At 30.8% G+C, this 21866-nt stretch overlaps 1 protein-coding gene across 3 annotated transcripts in view; it reads right to left on the bottom strand.

Annotated features, from left to right (window-relative positions):
- The window catches only part of LOC127071081 (uncharacterized), a 152938-nt gene that overhangs the window by 17198 nt on the left and 113874 nt on the right, over positions 1-21866 (bottom strand). Inside the window, exon 7 of one of the 3 annotated variants that reach the window (XM_051009952.1) lies at positions 11305-11546. The exons of 1 other annotated variant lie outside the window; for it this stretch is intronic. In XM_051009952.1, the coding sequence (XP_050865909.1) occupies positions 11475-11546 (72 nt within the window). In that variant the 3' untranslated portion in view covers positions 11305-11474. Of the gene's footprint in view, positions 1-11304; positions 11547-19792; positions 19844-21866 lie in introns of those variants that run through there. One more of the 3 variants, XM_051009955.1, reaches the window with a different exon arrangement.

Below are 21866 nucleotides of genomic sequence, written 5' to 3'. Positions count from 1 at the left end.
ATAAATTGATGTAACAACAAAAAAAAAAAAAAAAGAAAACAGCCGTATTTCTTTAATGATTAAAATCGTACATAAAATCATTAATATTATTGTTTTATCTATTCGTGTTTATAAATCATAATTGATGTAAATAGATTTCATTCGATTAATTCAATTAAATTACTTTAATTATTTAATATATTTAATCATTAATTATACTAAATATGTTTAAAATAAAAATAAATATAATAATAATAATAATAATCGCAGTAAACAATTCTCAATTCCTTTCTCAGAAGAAGAATGAAAAGAGATGAAAAAAAAAAAGAAAAAGAAAACGACAACAAAAATAATAATAAGAACAATAATAATAATAATAATAATAATAATAATAATTCCAAAAAGCCCATTTTCCATTCTTTTCTCAAAAAAAAAAGAAGAAAAAAAGGAAAGAAAAGAAAAGAAAAAAAATAATAATAATCCCAAAAAACAATTCTCCGCTTCTTTCTCGAAAAGAAGGACGAAAAGGAAAAAGAAAAGAAGAGAAAAGGAAAAAAAAAAAAAAGAAAGAAAAAGAAGAAGGTCGTAGTTCATCGAAACGAATTTAAACGGCCACACGAACTCAGTCAGAAAAAGCGTGGTATACTACAAACCAACGTAAGGGATCGTGCGAACCTAACAAAGATGCAAGGACGGATCGTTAGTAGTAAAGTTGCAACAAAGTGGTAGTCATCTTTCAAAGAAACCGAAAGAAGGAGGAAGAGAGGAAGAGAAGAAGAAGAAGGTGTAAGAGAAAGAGGAAGAGGAAGAGGAGGAAGACGACGAGAAGGAGGAAAAGGAGGAGAAGGAGGAGGAGGTGAAGCTGGAGATAAAGATGGAGGATGAGAGGTAAAAGAAAGAGATGGAGAAGTAGAAGGGAGTAGTACGTACTGGTCTCAAGAGGTAATATTATTTTTCCTGAGCGGCGTGATAATTGGCGGCACGGCGTGGAAAACACGCGAACAGAACTACGCGGGAGAAACCACTTTCATTGGCATGGAAATTGCATGCGTGGCTCGCATACTCACTCCTCTTCTTCTTCCATGACTTTAATCATATTTCGTATTTCGCGTGGGTAAGAAACGAAATGTGGTAAGACGAAGAGTAGATGGATATAATTGCGAGTAGTATACTCTCTTGAATTATTCCAATGTGATACAGATCTAAATTCGCTTTCTATAACAAGAATTCTTCTTCTTCTTCTTCTTCTTCTTCTTCTTTTTTCTTTTTTTTTTCTTTTCTTTTTTTTTTTCATCGTGTTAAAATTCGTTATTATCAGATTTGTTTTTCCTTTCCTTTTCTTTTCCTTCCCGTTCTTTTTTTCTTCTTTTTCTTTTCTTTTCTTTCTTTTTTTTTCTTCTTTTCTTTTAATTTTATCTAAATTCTATTCATTAAGATCGCTTCTTTGTTGTCTCGTTAAATAAGAAAACGAATATTCGCAGAATTAAACTTGAAATTTGACACGATTTGAAGATCACGAAATATTTCGGATTTCGTTGAATTTATTTCTTTTCTTTTTTTAATTTTATCTAAATTCTATTCATTAAGATCGCGTCTTTGTTGTCTCATTAAATAAGAAAAGGAATATTCGCAGAATTAAACTTGAAATTTGAAACGATTTGAAGATCACGAAATATTTCGGATTTCGTTGAATTCATTTCTTTTTTTTTTTTGTTTGTTTAATTTTATCTAAATTCTATTCATTAAGATCGCTTCTTTGTTGTCTTATTAAATAAGAAAAAGAATATTCGCAGAATTAATATACATAGACGAACTTGAAATGCGAAACGATTTGAAGATTACAAAGTATTTCGGATTTCGTTGAATTTCTTTTTCTTTTCCCTTTTCTTTCCTTTTTTTAAATATTCTTTGAAAATCTTTTTTTTTCTCGTTAAATGTGTCATATATATCGTCCTTAAACTTATCCTTAATAATTAGATCCTGATTCCACTGATCTTACGTATAAAAATTCACAAAAAAAAAAACATTTCGTCCAACTATATCTTCTCAACGTTTCATATAAAAGAAAACTTTTGTTTCTTTATCAAACGTTTCATTTATTATCCTTAAATTTATCCCTGATATAATTAGACCATAATATTAAATCACTGTGCCTATGTATAAAAATTCACAAGAAAACAAAAACAAAAACAAAAAAAAATAAAAAGAAGAAATAGAAATTTCATCGAATTACTTTCCTCGAAGAAGATTTTCTATAAAGAAAATCTTTTCTTTTCCATAAATATATTAGTAATTATAATAAATTATTATTATCCCTAAATTAATCTCTAATAACTACCATCAAGATTCTAAACAAGCGTTTTATACTTGCACAAAAAAAAAAGAAAAAGAAAAAAAAAATCTTAGAACTTCCACGAGGAAGGAAAAGAAACGTATAGTTAATATACGATGAGAACTCCCATGAAACATTTCCAAAATAATACATCCCCTTATACGTAACATATCATCGAAATAATGTATCCTCATTCGATAACTTCAGAAACGAAGAAAAGAACGAATAATCCCGGTCCACTATCCCGAAAACGTTGAAGCTACACCATACCCTTGATTCACTTTCGTTCCGCACCCTTCCCCTTCAGCAAACCAAAACGAGGCATCGTGGGCGTATCCCGGATGGACCTAATAAATTGTTTGTTGTAATTAAATGAGTTCGAGGGAGTCGTGTTGGAGGTTGAAACGTGAAGGGAAGAGAAGAGAAGAGAAGAGAAGAGAAGAGAAGGAAGGCAAGAGAAGAAGAGAGACAGAAATAGAAAGAGAGAAAGAGAGGGATGAACTATAGAGAAAGAGAGAAAGAGAGAGAGATGAAAGAGAAGTGAGGTAAAGAGAGGAAGTGGTGGGTGTTAGGGGTAGGGGTGCGTGCTAGGTGGAAGGGGGTGCAACCTTCTCTCTATATATAAAGGAATAAAGATGAACGGCCTATGGATGGGCCGCTATCTGCGCCGTTGGAACAGAAACACGCTCGTGGCGCGACAGCCCCTGACAAATGACGGCAGAGAGCGGCGGGGCTATTGCCGCCGCCCTGGATCGCTTTCCCCCACTCCTCCACCTCAACCTCCACCACCTCCACCTCCACCTACACCTACACCTATACCTACACGTACACCTCCACCTACACCTCCACCTCCCACTTCCTGATCCTCTAGCTCCAGTTCCAACTCTGGTCTCCCATACTCGTTCAACTAAAGCTCGCTCGACGAGATCCTACAGCTATAGCTACGGCTACGGCACCACGGTACTGGAACCACCCTCCTACGGGACCATGATTAAACTGGGGAGGGGGTGGAAAAACGAAATTGAGCGGCGAATATTCTAACCCAATGTGCTAACCCAATGAGCTCGCGATTGCCTTAGAAGTGGAACAAAAAAATAGAATAATAAAAGAAGAAAGGAAAATAAATAAAAAAAAAGGATATAAAAAACTTTCCGAACGTTGTGTCGTCTTTCTACTGTGGTCTAATGAGATCTAGGATTTCTTTTCTTTTCTTTTCTTTTCTTTTCTTTTCTTTTCTTTTATCATTCATTATATCTAGTCTCGTTTTTATTATCGTCGTTGTTATTTTTTGTCTTATTCTTTTTTCGCTGAAAATTTATGAAATTAACTAGGTTTTATTAATAAGAAAATAGAAAAGGCAAGGAAAATGTGATCTTCAGGGATATAAGTCCAAATTAACATCATGCATGGTCTTCATTATTATTGTTGTTGTTGTTGTTGTTGTTGTTATTTTTCTTTTCTTTTCTTTTCTCTTTATTTCTGTTGTTTTTCGAATCTAATCTCATTTGTAATGTTAGAGAGAAAGAGAACGATGCATCTTTCTCATTGTTATCGTTCGTATTCTATCCATTTTGAATATTACGATTTTATATGGTTATAAGCTTGAAACAGTTTTCTATGGTTTAACGATATATATGATTATATGTACGATCTTTTTCTTTTTATTTTTCTTATCTTTTTCATTCATTTCTTTTCTATATTCTTTTTTATCTATCCATTCATCCTTATTTCTGTGAGATAAAAAGAAATAAAGAGAAAGAAAGAAAAGTTAACATCTCTTTGTTATTCTCTATAATCGATTTTAAGTGGTACGATTTTACATAGTTTACTATGATTCTAATTAAACGTGCGATTTTCTTTTTTTCTTATTTTCTTTATCTCCTTTTTTTTTACGTTTATACAAACTTTTGCTTATTTTATTATTTCTAGTTGTAGTCATCATTTGCGTTATTGTTTTAGAATGATAAAGAGAGAAAGAGAGAAGAGAAGAGAGAGAAAGACTTCTAATCGGTGCATTTCTCTTTGTTAGAATCCACTATTGATTTCGAAATATTATCTATGGTTTTACATGGTTGTACGGTCGCGTAACGTTCCCAGCCAATGTTTTGTTACGGTACGAACAAAAGTGGCCGATTTATCGTCGAATTCCATCGGATACGAAGGAAATTGATTTCCCGTTTAGAGAGAGAGAGAGAGAGAGAGACAGAGAGAGAGAGAGAGAGAGAGAGAGAGAGAGAGAGAGAGAGAGACAGACAGAGAAAGAGAGACAGAAAGAGAAAGAGAAAGAGAGAGAGAGTTTCACACAGGGTATAGACCCTTGTATTTTCTATTTTCGAGCTTGGAAAATTCGTGGGATCGTGGGAGAAAAAAGTGATTTTCATCGTTTTCACCCTTTGACCCTTTTATCGAGTTGAAAAACACGAATATATACTCTTTATATGTATTAGTATCTATACACTCACACACACAAATATATATATATATATATATTCACACAGATATATTTACACATATATATTCACACGCATATATATATATATATATATATATATATATATATATATATATTCACATATATATGTGTGTATGTGTGCATTTTGTAAAAGTGAGATAGATAGAGATACAGAAAGAGAAAGAGAGAAAGAGAGAAAGAGAAAGGGGTCGAACAGAAGAGAGATGCATTTATTTTATGGACGAGAAAAGAGAAGTGAGGGGTTGATAGGAGCAACGAGAGGAGGGTTGTGGGATGGGTTAGGGTGAGGGTGGTGGGTAGAGGAGGCTGTGACGTGCTCGAGAGAGACGCAAAACTCGGGCCGACGCGTTGGCCCGATGGATTTGACAGAAAGCTTTACAAAGCGTTGTCGTGGGCTCTCGCGCTATTTTGTATTTTATTTTCAAGCGGCACGCGGATTGGACACGGACGTTAACAGCACTCGTTGTAATGCTTTATAATGCCTCTGTGCTCTCGCTGCTTGGTAGAACTACATGGAAAGGGGACTGGCAGGCAGCACGCGCGATCTCGTACGTATACCATTCGAAAAACGATTCGCCGCGTTACCCTTTTTTTTTTGTTTTGTTTTTGATTTGTGATTTTTTTTTTCTCTATATAAAATATGTTCATGGAGACAGACAGACAGAAAGTGTGTGTGTGTGTGTGTGTGTGTATGTGAGAAAGAGAGAGAGAGAAGTTAATACTAAAAAAAAGTATATATATATTATATATTATAATTAAAAAAGTTAATATTAAAAATTTGTTGTATTATAATCGTATTATATTACGATCTTATTATATATCGCAAGGATAGATAATATTTTGAAATTTTATTTGATTATACTTTGATAATGGTTTAATATGTTTTAAAGGAAGATGGAGAGAAAATGGATATTAAAAATTGAGCGAATTATTATGTGTCGTGTTAATTTGTTATATCCCGAGGATATATGTAAAGATTCTTTTTTATTATTTACGATACTTCGATGATGTTTATTATCACGAAAAAAGAGAATCGATAAAAAATTTATCGAATTATATCGTGTTAATTTGTTATATCCCGAGGGTATAGATAAAAAGATTCTTTTTTATTATTTACGTCACTTCGATGATGTATAATATATTAACACGAAAAGAGAAAATCGATAAAAAATTTAGCGGATTATATCGTTTAAAATCTGTTATATCCCGAGGACATATTTGAAAATTTTAATTATTAATTGATACTTCGATGTAATGATATAATCGTGTTTTTACGAAACATGAGATATCCGATGGTTCCAGAATTAAATAATAAATCGAAAGGTTACAGCAAGGATATTTTATTTTTTAAGAAAAATTCAATGAAACGTGCTTGAATTTAATTTTATGATTTATGATTAAAAAGATTTAATAATATTTTGATCGTGTTATCTAATTCTGTGTTTGTGTGTGTACGTGTCTACGTGTCTAAGTAATCAATAAATTTTAATCCTATCTAAAAATAATTATAATCGGATCATTTGATTTTACGCACAGAATTCAAAACGTTGCAATTATTTATATAAAATACATTCACAACTTTGTTAAACAATAATAGAAAGAATAAATTATTTGAAAGTAATCGATAGAAAGATATCGAGTTATTATAAATAATAATTTCTCGAATAAAAAGCACGAAAAACAATTAAGTTTGATTAGAAGAAAAATTGTCAAGATTTTGCTTTCGTATGCACGATAAACGATATCATAAATACAATATCATAAATAAAAATTGATCAAATTAAGAAAATGAATTAAGTTCGATAAGGCTGTTATTTGTTGGATTAATATTTTTAAAGAATCGATCAATTTTTTTTAAATAAATGATCAATAGATAATGCAAGTAATAGTTAATTATTTATAAATATAATATATAAATATATACACAAAATATTTATATATATATATTTATATAATAATACTTATTATTAATTAATAATAATATTTACTAATATTATATATATAATATTATTTATATATCAATAAATAATACCGATCAAATAAATATCAAATTTTCATTACATAAAAAAAAATATATATATAAAAAAAGAATATAAAAAGAAATAAAAAAAAAAAAAAAAGACAAGAAAACAATTAAGAACACATTACATCCATATACGTATTTTTATTATTTCATCGAGTTAAGAAATCGATCAAAATCACGAAAGGAATTCGTAGAACTGTTTCCAAGATGAACTCAATCCTCCTAACTCATCAAAATCAAACATAATACAACACCATATCTTGCATTATTCTCTATAAAATAAATAACCTATTTCACCATATACTTATCATTAATTAATAAACAATACCCTTCGAATAAATATAGAAATGTCTCGATTACAAAAAAAAAAAATATAAAAATGGAAAAAGAAAAAACAGAAAAGAATTAAGAACATATTGCTTCCGGATACGTATTTGTATTATCTCGTCGAGTTAAGGAATCGATCAAAATCACGAAAGGAATTCGTAGGACTGTTCCCAAGGCGGTCTCGGTTCTCGTAACCCATGAAGAGCGAGCATAATGGGGCACCATTTGGCCGTGCGCACGCGCATTATTGCGCTTGCGCTTACTTCTCCTTCTCTCTCTTTCTCTCTCTCTCTTTCCCTCCCTCTCACCCTCCCTCTCCCACCCTCTCTCTCTCTCTCTCTCTCTCTCTCTCTCTTTCTCCATCGAGCATTTCTCTCACTAGCAAGCGGTACGGCGCATCTTTTATTCATCCGACAGAGTGGAGCCTTAATTTGAATTGAATAGGATTTATAAATTATTTCAAATTATAGTTGCGACGCATGACCGGTACCGGGGCTCCGGTAGGAACCCACGGCTACCGGGCAACCTCGAGCAGACGTCGTCGTCGTCGTCGTCGTCGTCGTCGTCGTCGTCGTCGTCTTCGTCGTCGTCGTCGTCGTCGTCGCCATCTTCCATTCTCTTCTTCAACGAAGAACTTAAGAAGAACCAAGAGAACCAGAAGAAGAAAGAAGACGAAAGAATAAAGAATGATAAAGAAAGAAAAATAAATAAATAAATAAAAAGAAAAAGAAGAAGAAGAAGAAGAAGATAAGAATGAGGTTAAGATGGAAGTGATGAACGAAGTGAAGAAGATAGAAAAGATTGAAGAGGAAGTAAAAGAGAAGGAAGATGGAATTACTTAATAAAAATTACTCTCTTTACTTTACTTTTTTTCTCTATCTCTCTCTCTCTCTCTCTTTCTATCTTTCTCTATCTTTCTTTCTCTTAGGATTGCACCGGCAGGTGCACGCGTGCGGCTCCAGAGAGAAACAGATTGAAAAAGACAGAAAAGAGAGAAAAAGAGAAAGAGAGAGAGAAACAGAGAGAGAGTTGGAGGAAAAGAAAGAAACAGAAACGGACGAAACCCTTTTCTTGCATCGCCTCTTTGTCGAGATTCTCTTACGTAAGCACGGCACTGGCATCTCGTGGTGGAATTCAAAGTCCCCCGGGCGTCGTTGCCTCTGAAAAGAAAAGTATCCTTCTCTTCTTCTTCTTCTTCTTCTTCTTCTTCCTTATTCTTCTTCTTCGTCTTCTTTTTCTTCTTCTTCTTCTTCGTCTTCTTCTTCATCTTCCACCTTCATCTCCTCCTCCTCCTTATTCTTCTCTTACTTCTCCACCTTCTCATCCTTTTCCTCTTGTTCTTCTTCTTCTTCTTCTTCCGGTTCTCTTCGAAGTATTAAAAAAGGTTTGCAAGAGAAGCAAAGGAGAAAAAGTTGCACCTCATCGTGATGCAATTTTACGTATAGTATAACTCGAAGGAGTAAGATCGACTTCAACGAAAATGGCCACTTTCGAAAGTTTCGTGGGAAGAGAAGAGAGAAGGGAGGAAAAAAATGTAAAAGAAAAGAAAAGAAAAGAAAAATGAAGTATGAAGAATATGGTGAAACTTTATTTTTCTCGCTATAGAGAAATATATAGTATTATATTAATATACTTATATATATATAAATATATATAAATTATATAATATATATAATATAATAATATATATCATACACACACACATATATATATATACATATCGTATACATAAAGTATATAACAAAATTTAAAAAATATGTTCTGTCAACGTGTTAATTTTTTATTTATTAATATTCCATTAAAAATTTATATTCCATTAAAAAAAAAATCTATCAATACGAATCCATAAATAGTAAAATTCTGAATTATTAAATTTCCAAATGTTGATATTACGTTATAATTACGATAGTGCATCTTTATGTTCCAAATCGTAAACGAAACGTATTTAAGCGAAATGCATTTATTACACAGTACATTGTCTTACCAATACAACGGAAGAAATAACAGACCGAATACGTAAAACTTTTACCAACAATACCAACAACAACAACAACCATAACAATAACAATAAAAACAACAACACTTAACAATCTTCAAAGCTTGAAATTTTGGAACGTGTTCGAAACGCAACGAAACGACGTGCCTTTATTCCGACAGGTGATAATTATTTCGAACATTTCATGTAAGAGAATGTCAAGCATATTCTATCATAATTTTTAATTAACACATAAACTAATTCTACATGGATACACTAATATAAAATCATAACTTGAAAGTTCTATAATTCAGAAATGAACTATCTTTGTAATATTTGTTCTTCCCATAGAAGAGAATCTATTTGTGAAGTTTTGTCGCGTAATTTTGTTACACCCTGTATATATACAATTATATATATATTATGTATGTGTGTATGTGTGTGTTGAAACATTCTTCACTCGTAACGATTTGTCCACGAGCTTTCGGTTACGGCTCTTCGAATTCTTCTTTCTTGCGATACTCCTCGTTCCAACCAGTTAGGTATGTTTCTTTAATATGAGCTTCTTTTGCTCATCCAATTTATTGGATTTAATACGTTGTCTCATGATTCTTCTATTTTTGATTAATTCCAGATTGCAATTTTTCTCATAAAATTTATCATATTTGATACGTTCTCTCATGACGTTGTTTTCTTTTTTTCCTCTCTTTCTCTCTCTTTATTTCCGATCAATCGCAGCTATTAATTTCGTTCAACGAATTCATCGTATCGAACACGTATCGTCGTGCTTCGTGATTTCTTTTTTCTTTTTATATTTTCAATTGATTGCAACTTGCACTTTTGCTCGTAAAATTTGTCAGATTTCATACGTTTCGTCTCGTGATCTGTCTTTTTTTTTTCTTTTTTTTTTTTATTTTATCGATTAAACTTTTGTCGATTAAATATATTCGATTTAACATATTGTTTCGTGATTCTTTTATATTTTTAATTAATTGCAGCTTTCAATTTTGTTGATCGAATTTATATTTAATACATTGTTTTTCTTTTTTCTTTTTATTTTAAATTTATTGCAGCTTGCAAGTTAGGTCATGAAATTTATTATATTTAATATGACGCTTCATGATTTTTTTTTAATTACGAAAAATAACAAATTTAATAATAATAATAATAATAATAATAATAATAATAATAATGGAATATTTAATTGCACTCGTTTGAATTTATTTCTTTTAGAAATAATAAAAGAAAAATGTATGATGAAATTTCATGTATGATATCATTAACGTGATTTCATTCGATGATAATTTTTCAGAATTAATGAAAGAATGATACGAATCTCTACTTAATTTTCACTTCTTCTCACGTATCGTGTTAGTAACTAATGTTAATGGGAAATAACTATTACATCGGACACTATAAAGAATGCAAATAAAATGATTATGTCAACCGGAAAGTTGATGAATACTAATAATACTTGTAAATCATCAATGATATCATTTTGTCTTATCGACAAAGAAAAATGTTTATTTTGTATATTGAAGATCATTGTAAATATTATTTCTTTAATTATTTTTATAAAATTAACTAGTATCGTCAAAATTACTTAATTATTTAACTTTTATAAATTCAACAAGTCGTAATTTATAAAAAAAAAAAAGAAAAATTGATGAAATCGAAGTAAAACAATTATAAAACTAATTATACAAAATTGATCGTATAGAAAGTAATATATAAAATAAAAAAATAATATATAAGTAAATATATAAAAAATGTAAACATCGTATCTTATGATTAAAAAAAAAAAATAGATATGATCTTTATATTTTCCAACATTAATGTCAAAGTAACATATTATTTCAAAATTTTTCTGATTTATTATTATATAATATCATTATTACGATATGAATATATTACATATATTAATTTATCCTGCCCCATCCTTAATCTTTTAATTTTAAACGTTTGTATATTTTAAATTACATTTTAATGTACTCGTCAATATAATAAGTCATATTTTATATATATATATTATTTTATATTATATATATTATATATATTACATAATCAAATAATTATGCATGTTAGTAATGCATTGATATATATCTCTATATGAATTTAATTTGATTATGTAGACAGGAATATATTTTTCATAATATCGATATTTCCGTTTTTTCTTTTTTTTTTTTTTAGATTTATCGTACTAACAGGAAACGAGGCCATCAACGATAGTCATGAATGAAAGGTCGATCAATGAGGAAAAAAACATTGAGGTGGTTGAATACGTCTCTCTACGTTGTTAACTACACCACTTGAGTTTTTTGCTAAACACTTGAGTCTTTACTTTTTTTTTTCTTTTTTGAGTAATTCATGCTCGTCGTCGTTGATTCCAGAAAAAAGTTTGTTTTGATCGAACTTTATCGCATTTCTGGCAGATTGCCTAAAAGAATCGAACTTCATTCAAACGAAATGTGTGACTACAAAATTCATAATAGTAACGTAGTGACGATGTATTTATGAATGAAATAATATCTTTACGATATGAAATAAATATTTCTACTAGATATGTCATCTTTATATATTTTTATATATATATATTTTTTTTTGGTTTAAAAATTATATAGTTAGTACTTGAATCACGAAAGTTCAAGGTTAATGAATCATTAACGTTCGTCAATAAGTTTATTTATGAAATTTATTATTTTAATTGGAATTGTTTAATTTAATTAATTTATTAATTTAAATGATATTTATTACTTATAAGTTTTATATATAATTTTTCATGTGTCGCATATATATGTAATATATACAATATTATAAACATATGTATATATATATATATATATATATATATATATATATATATAAACTTCATAATGTTTTATAAATTTCATATAATTTATTTATTATTTATAAGTTTGTGTTATATAACTTTTACATTATACGATATTATTTCTTCTTTTCTTTTTTTGTTCCTTATGATAACAAAAATAAACTCTGAAAGATTATTTAAAATTTGATTAATTAAACATCAACTTATGAAATAATGTAACTTAAAAAGAAAGTTAGAAACAAACCTTAAAAATTTATAATCGATGGGATCATTTCAATCGATGGGATTAAGATAAGTATTTGGAATTTAGAAACATTAGAAATTAAAAATTTGATACTAAAAGACGATGAAAAAGAAAAAAAAAAAAAGATTCAGAAACACGATCGATGTTAATTAATCGCGATTATAATTATAAAATAAAAGAATAGAATATTAATGGAAACGAATATATGAATATATTTCTTCCTAACTCTTCTTTCTTTCTTTAAATAAAATTATTTAATAATAAAATCATTTAATAAAATTATTTAACTGAATGATGAATAATTGAAAAAAAGCAAAATTATTTGACGAATAGACGTATAATCGACAAAATGACTAAAAAAAAAAAACAGAAATATTCGTAACCATATCCAGTAAACGGTAAATGGGAAACGGTATAATATAAAAATAAGATCGATGGAATTCGGGAAGTATCAATCGAAGATTCCCACGGCGCTTCGGTCGATTAAATCAGAACAGAAAGGATCAACAAGAATGATCGAGGAGGAGAAATAGTCTCTTTAAGAAGTCACCGACGAGAATGATGCAGTTTAGATCGTTGGATTATTCCCGAGAGGGAAGTAGTACGTGGATATCAAAGGTAGAACAGACAGACAGACAGAGAGAGAGAGAGAGAGAGAGAGAGAGAGAGAGAGAGAGAGAGAGAGACAGACAGAAAGAAAAAGAGAAAAAGAGATAGAGAGAAAGAGATAGAATAAAGGTAGCTTTGAAGGTGGCACGATCGTCGCGCGAAAAGGGAATCCCGTAGGAGATCGCGTGGCTCCTCGTAAATATGGTAATCCTAAAGTATCAGGACAACCTGGTGGGTCGGGAACGATAACGACCATTATGTGAATGCTCGACGAAAAGGGAATTAGGGGAATCATTTGTTAGCCGAAATGTCCGTCGCAGCTGATATAGTCCCTTGTATGCTTATAGCGAGTTTGTAAGTTAGGATCGAATTCGATTCGAGAACTCTTATTCGTATGGTCCTCCTTTGGATCTTTCAAGGATCGTAGCTCTCACTAACCTTGAGATCTTTCATGTGTATCCTTTCTTATTTCTTTTCCGTAAAACCTGTTTCCGTCTGAATCAATGAATCGAGAGACCACTCTCTACGAAGAAATTGATCGATCCCAAGGAGAAAAAGTTTCGAAGGAATCAGAAAGAGAGAGAGAGAGAGGTCCTTTCTGTGTGTATGTGTTGTTTTTTCTTTCTTTTTTTTTTTGATCTTTTTGATCGATATCTAACGGCTAAAGAGATTTAATGGATAGTATAAGAACGTATTTCGATATGATGTATCGTCTAACGGTGTACGTAAAGAAAATTAAAACAATTTTGTAATTTTGTTTTTTTTATAATCGGAGAGATAAAGGAAATGTTTTGAAAATAATCGATCTTTTTTTTTTTTTTTTTTTTTTTTTGATAGAGAGAATTAGAAAAATGTAACAATTTTATAATCGGGTTATCCTAAAGATAATGTTTGATATCTTTGTTGCTTTAAAAAAGTAAAAAATGAAAAAGAAAAGACGAAGAATGATGGGGTAATAGGATAAACGTTAGAAACGTGAAATTATTTTTATAACGTTTTAACGATAATCCTTGAAATCTTCATCGAGTTAAAAAAAATGAAGTGATCGTTTATAATGCAACACAACGGAAAATATTAGAAAAATATTAGATAATTTTGTAACGAAGTTTCGAACGGAAAGTTCATAAATTAAAAATCTTCATTAAATTAACACAAACGAAGACGATGAGGTAACTCACGATGTTAGAAAAATGAAAACAATTTTATGGATTACGTTCTTCTAACGAAGTTGTTTGAAATCTTCATTAAGTTAACATAAACGAATTGAATTAGATTATGAAGTAATAATGACGTTAGAAAACTAGAATAACGTTCTAACGAAAACGTATACAGTCTTTATGAAGTTAATAAAAACGAAGTAATAGAAGGAACGAAGTAAAAATGTACGTTAGAAGAAGTGAAAGAATCGACGATGAGAGATAACAACAGTGAACGTTAGAAAAATGAAAGAATGAAAGAATTTGGAGCATTCATTTTATGGTTGTAACGAAAGAGAGTGTTTGAGATCTTCATTGGGATAACAAAAACGTTTTGAAGAGATCATTATAAGGATCATTGAAAAAAGATGGATAATTTGAAAACATCCTGCGGTGAGATAATAACTTAATCATTGACAACGTAGATCTTTAAAAAAAGAGAAATGGAGAAAGAGAAAGAGAGAGAGAAAGAAAGAAAGAAAGAAAAAGAAAAAGAGAGAAAGAGAGAAAGAGAGAGAGGAAGAAATTTCAGTATCGAATCAGCAGGGACATTGGCCAGGTCAGGTTTTATTCCCATGAGAGAAAAAGAGATAGAGAGATAGAGAAAGATAGATAGATAGAAAGGGAGAGAAAGAGAGAGAGAGAGAGAGAGATGGGTGACATTGGTTGGTCCTCTGGCATCTCACCTCCCTTTGATCGAAACCAGTATATATCCTCCCCCTAAACTCTTCTTGCCTTCTCTCTTTCTCTCTCTTTCTCTTTCTCCCCTAGCATTCTGTATCTTTCTCTCTCAGCGTGAGGGCCAGCAATAAGAACGGCGAACGTTCGCTCGCGTTATGAATTACAGATTGGCGAATGCGTGCGTAGTGCGTATCACTGCGAGACACCGCAGGGGAAAGGTTTCTCTGTGTGTTGTGTGCCGCGATCTTTCGAGAGAAAGAAACAAACAAACAAACAAACAAACGAACAAGAAAAAGAAATAGAGAAAGAGAGAGAGAGAGAGAGAGAGAGAGAGAGAGAGAATAAAGAGGACGAAGCAAAGCAAAGCAGCAGGTTGCAGGTCGTCCCGTGAGGGGTGAAGGAACGCCGACGAGCTTCGTACTCTCGTTGGTCCTCTTCTGTAAGAGAGAATCACTCCATACATACATACAAACATACAAACATACATACATACATACATATATACATACATACATATGTATGTATGTAGGTATATGTGAGCACCTTTGCAAGAGAGAAGCGTATCTCTACGTGCGCGCCGGGATACGTCACCCGATTAATTTGTTGTTAGCAAACAGGTTGGCAAACTGCGAGCGGATGCTGGGCTTCGGCAAATAAAAGAGCCTCCATTTATTAAGCCAGCAATAAAATAGCGCTCTGCTGCTCTTTCTCCATCCCTCTCTCTCTCTCTCTCTCTTTCTCTCGTTCTCTCTCTCTCTTTCTCTCTCTCTCTTTCTCTCTTTCTCTATCTATCTATCTATCTTTCTCTCTCGGTTCCTCCAATCTCCTCTCGCGTTGTCTCCTTTGCTCGTCCGTGGGTGGAACGACGAGGAAGGAGGTAAAAGCGGCGCTCGTTCCCGACGGAGGAGGAAGGGCCATGGGATCGGGACTGATTTATGCGAAAATCGGAAGACCCTCTCTTTCTCTTTATCTCTCTCTCTCTCTCTCTATCTCTCTCTTTCTGTGTTTCTCTATCTTTCTCTCTCTCTCTCTCTCTCTCTCTCTCTCTCTCTCTCTCTCTCTCTGTTTCTCTATCTATCTATCTTTCTCTCTCTTTTTTCTCTCTGTCTCTCTCTCTCTCTCTGTTTCTTTCTATCTCTCTTTCTCTCTATCTCTCTCTTTCTCTCTTTCTTTCTATCTCTCTATCTCTCTCTTTCTTTCTATCTCGTTCGCTTGCTCTCTTTCTATCTCGTTCGTTTTCTCTCTTTCTCTCTCTTTCTCTCCGTGGTTGTCTCTCTTTGTCTCTCTTTTTATTTCTCTCGTGCTCTCTCTTTCTCTCTCTCTCTCCTTCTGTTATTCCGGCTTTGGATCCAAGGAGCGTGCTTCACTGCGTGGAAGTAATGCCTCGCTACATGGTGGTGGACCTGGTTAATCCAACCCCAAAAGCGTCCCTCGCGAAACCACCAGAGGAAATATCTTCTCGTTTCGTTCTTGGTCGAATTATTCGACATGAAAATTCCCAAATTGTTCATGTATTCGCGATTCAACGAATCACAGTTGTTATTTTACTTCATTTGTTAAATACTCTTTGTTATAATACTTGCTTGAATTAATTAAGGATGATATATTTATAAATAATGAATTATAAATAATAAATAATGAGAAATGTGGAAATAACAAATTATGTAACTATGAAAGATTTGATATATTATGTCTTTAGGTATAATTTTTCAATAATTGTATAATTTTAGGTATAATAATTTTGGTCATTTAATATTTCGTATATCTCATTAGTTATAGTATATCATTTCTTTCCGATCGTATCGATTTTATGATAATAAATAATTTCGTTTAATTGTGCAATCAATATTGACCGACTTAAAATCGTAATAGAAGACGGCAATAGAATTCATTAGAAATGCATTATTACACTAATTTAATTAAAAGAAATTATACTATTCATTAAAAGAATAGATCGAAAGTTTTTATATTCGCGGGTCAAAAGTTTCTAAATGATTTGAAAAATCGATTTACTCTTTTTCAAAATATTTTATTTAAAATAATTTTCCTTCCACCGATTACAAAAAAAAAAGAAAAACTACAAATCTTCCTGCTTGTAAAATTACAATACCAACTGTATTCCCTTAAAAATGTAATGAAAAGGAGTAATCGATTTTTTAAATCATTCGATAAAACTTATGACTCACTTACATATATAGACTTTTGTTTCATCGAATTATTTAATTTTTCATAATAAAAGTATAAATGTATTCATTCAGAAATAATGTGTTTATAGCACGCAACGATATTACGTCGATTATTAACCTTGATTTGTTTTGTTGTGGTAATAAGATAATAAACACGTTTGGTATCAGCTACGTAGATTTGTTTCTTTTCTTTTTTTTTTTGTTTTCGTACACGTAATGTAGCAGCCATTTGGAAAATAAACCTCAGTCTGATACAAGCCGTCGGTTCAAATAAGTGCTTTTATAAATCAATCGTATAATTTCAACTTTTCGTTTCGTAATCTGGCGAAAGAAGAACGACGTACGGTAAGTTATCTCCTATATTTTATTCCTATTATACGATAATAGAATATAAGTCGTATTAAATCGATTATAACTTTAAATTAAATTACAAGAAAGCGTACGAATCTTCCGATTAATGCGAAATTATTACTACTAAGAATTAATAAGATATGTTAGGATATGTTAAGATATTATAAAAATAATTAATAAAACAATAAGGTCGAATCGTGCGACGTGGGAGATGCCATTATATAAGAATTGTGTAACCTCTTGTGATTAATGCGATATGGATTCACATAAAAGAGAGAGAAAAATTGTAGCTTGTACAATATTCGTATAACACGATATTATAGGTATCTTGATCACTATAAAACCATTGTCTTGTAGGGAAGAAGAATATATCTCGAAACGAAGTTAAGATATAACACAGAATATATAATATATGCACACACAAATTATATATTATATATATATATATATATATATGTATTGTATTCTTTAATATACATATTTAATATATACATATATAACTGTATTATTTAAATATATATTCATTTAATCATATAATTATATAAATATCGAACACAGATAGATACTATATCATTTAATTATAAGACCTTGATAAATTTTAATTAACATCGAGAATATAAACAAAATAATAAGAAACTAAGATAAACCTATGACAAAAAGAAGGACAAGACGAAAAGGTAGATGGTGGAAGATGAAGGTGGTGGGAGAGGGTGAGGGGGTGGATTAGCAATGGACGCAGTCAAGTGGCGAGTAAACGCTTCGGGCAAGCACGTATCCGCGTTAAAGGGACGGGGGCACCATGGAAACCACGTAGCCGAGGTCCCATGCTGCGCTAGGACGCATATATCCTCCGCTATCTAAATAATTATCGCGGCCATTACCATCACGTGGCGTTGTCCGGTGGAGCCAACGACGTTCTACGTAGCGCCCCACGTCGTAATACGGGGCCAGGAATATCGTTTGTACGGCAGACGACCACATTCTCCGTCCTCTTCCAATACCACCACCACCTCCTCCTCTTCCTCCTCCACCCCCTTCTCAACCCTTCTACTTTGTACAAATATCCGATTGAGATAGAAATCGATCGGATCTATGAACTGATATATATATATATAATATATATTATAATATATAATAATAATTGATATATATATGACTGATATAATAAAAATATATATTATGATATATATATATAATATAATATAATAATATGTGATAATAATAGTGTATATATAATATATATAATATAATATAATATACATAATATATAATATATTATTGTCTGCGTGTATATATATATATATATATATATATATATATATATGTGTGTGTGTAAGAAAATCGAATAAAATAGAAAAGGATCGGATCGATGATCTTTTCTTATCTTCGGTAATATTCGGTAATATTCGTTTTATCAATCTTTAAATATCAATCATTATCTATCATCAACTATCTTCGACAATTTTCGACCATCTTCAGATAAATTTAGCAATAACTGTTAATCTTCAATCGGTAATCTCAACTTGATTCTATTTTATACGATCGTTTTTGTTTTTGAAATTGATGTGCTATCGGTATTAATACGTTTTTACATGCCCACCATTATTACGAACACATTTAAATATACAATTTAGATCGATGTGGATCAATTGAATCATTTTTCGTTTAGAAGCACAAATTCCAACCGAATTATCTTCCCGTGGGAGGATTACCAGAATATTATCGAGTAATGCTAATACTGGATACATGTCAAATTCGAATATTAATAACTCAACAAGAGGCTATACAAAATACATATGTAAATAATGTTTCGAAAATGATTTAACGTCAGCTAGAAGATTATATATTAGAGAATATAGAGTTCCATTTAAAAATGTAAACGTAATTTTCAAAGAACTCTTCAAGTTCATTATAGGCAAAATATTTTGTTGCATCGTTTAAAATATTTTCTTGCATTTTTAATACGTGATGAAATAATTGCATGTATAAATTGAACATACTATATGTAGATATAGGTTCATATATCTACACACAAAATATAAAAATCACAAAGCTATATTATTATACAAAACACACACACACACATATATATAGTATATATAAGTATAATATATAAAAATATATAAGTATACATATACTTTATATATATTATTATATACTATATTATAAAATATAATATTATATTACAAAATAGAAAGTAAAATATATTATTATATAAAATATATATATATATATAAATTAATATAATATATATGTCACAAAATATGCTTAGATATATATACGTACACAATAGTACATATAACTCGATAAAGAAAGGGACGGGCTACCAATGTTCGTTGTCATTGTTGAGTATCAAGAAATACAACGATTCATCTTGAAAAGTTCGGTACCTCAATGGCGAATCTCCTCAGCAGTCTCAGACTTCCAACCGTGCCGCGAGACGAGGCACCTCTTCTTGAGAGCTTATTGATCGTGGCAGTTATGCCGACATGTGTCGCGATACTTATCGTGCACGTCCTCTACGCATACCGTGCACCCATGTCGCCGTTACGCCACACGCTGATACTCTAAAGGGAGAAGGGGGAGAGAATTTCTTGGACGTCAAGGTGGCCTCATTTTTCCCCATAACTCGGACGACTGAGTCGAGTGTTACACTGTTCTTTTGCGAGGTTTTTATCTTTTATGAAAAAAATTCTTTTTTCTTTGTTTGTCGTTTCGTTTCTTTTCTTTTTAACTTGTTTATTTGTTTTTAATTTTTTTTTTTAATATTCCTTTTTATATATATATATATAAAATATTTGTACAAGGACGAGAGAAATTATTCGATCTTCGATTTGATTCATATGTGAGAAGATTATTGCGACTGTTTTATTATACTTTCGTGGTTTCTTTTTTTTTTTTAGATTTTATTAATATTGTTTTCATTATTTCCTTTTACTATTATAAAGAAGAGATTATTATATTTTCGTAAAGTTTCTTATTTTTACGATTTTATTAATATCGTTTTTATTATTCCCTTTTATTTTTATAAAGAAGAGAAATATATGATTTATAAATAAAGAAGTTGTTCCAATAGAATAGTAATTGTTAATGGATTAATTTACTTTATAATCGAAATTGTTCGTTTTACATTTTTCATTGATATCGAATTGAAATATTTTCATAGATATCGAAAAGAATTCTAATATTTTACTTTATGATCGCTCAACCTAACGTCGAATATTAAACTTCAGCGAATAAATATAAACAAAAAACATAGATAAAAAACTCATCATTAATGAATTAATTCTATTATTAAAATTCAAAAAATGGAGATTAAACACAATTACAATTTTTAGTTTTACAATAATAGTTTATATTAATCATAGAAAATGAATCCACCATTTTGCTTCACGATCAAAGAATTCGATCTAAGTTCAAACATTAAACTTAAACGAATAAATATAGAGAAAAAACAGATAGATAAAAAAATAATCATTAATAAATTAATACCATTATTAAAATTTCAAAAAATGAAGATTAAGCACGATTACGATATTTCATTTTACCATAATATTTCATAATTAAAATTATTTTATATTAAAGAAAATGAATTCATCATTTTGCTTCACGATTAAAAATAATTCAATCTAAGTTCAAACATTAAACTTAAACGAATAAATAGAGAAAAAACAGATAGATAAAAAAATAATCATTAATAAATTAATACCATTATTAAAATTTCAAAAAATGAAGATTAAGCACGATTACGATATTTCATTTTACCATAATATTTTATAATTAAAATTATTTTATATTAAAGAAAATGAATCCACCATTTTGCATCATGATCAAAGAATTCGATCTAAGTTCAAACATTAAACTTAAACGAATAAGTATAGAGAAAAAACAGATAGATAAAAAAATAATCATTAATAAATTAATACCATTATTAAAATTTCAAAAAATAAAGATTAAGCACGATTACGATATTTCATTTTACCATAATATTTTATAATTAAAATTATTTTATATTAAAGAAAATGAATTCATCATTTTGCTTCACGATTAAAAATAATTCGATCTAACTTCAAATATTAAACTTGAGTGAACAAAGAGAGAGAGAGAGAGAGAGAGAGAGAAAGAAAGAAAGTAAGAAAAAAAGAAAACAAGAGAAAGAGAAAGAGAAAGAGAAAGATGGAAAGAAGGAAAAAGAAAGGAAAAGAGGGAGAAGAGAAAAGAGCGCAAAGCCCGCGGCAAACATTTTAAAAGAAAGAACTGGCTTCTCGGAGTTGGAGGTAGCTCCTACAGGAGCAGAGTATCGAGAGGCAAGCTTCCCTCTCCCGGCTCGAGGGTAAAGGCACCGCCAATTAGCTCGAAATAATGAACGCATTTCGGCTCTTTTGTTTTGCTTCCGTTCGCCGCCTAGCTTAGCTAACGGAGAGTGCCTCGAGCGAGAGCGTGGCATCACAATGGAGGAGAGAAAGAGAGAAAGAGAGAAAAGAGAAAAAGAGAGAGAGAGAGAGAGAGAGAGAGAGAGAGACTTCGTTTCAGAAATTTACCGCACGAGACGAGCAACGACGAGACTATTCAGGAACATTACTTGCATAGTAGAGAGCGAAGGCACACCAACCTCTTTCTCTCATCTTTTTTATATACCTCGTTATAATTTTATTATAAT

Source organism: Vespula vulgaris, chromosome 20 (genome assembly GCF_905475345.1).
Source record: "Vespula vulgaris chromosome 20, iyVesVulg1.1, whole genome shotgun sequence".
Lineage (NCBI taxonomy): Eukaryota > Metazoa > Arthropoda > Insecta > Hymenoptera > Vespidae > Vespula > Vespula vulgaris.
The sequence above is the reverse complement of the archived record's forward strand: the minus strand, read 5'-3'. Positions and strand labels throughout refer to the sequence as shown.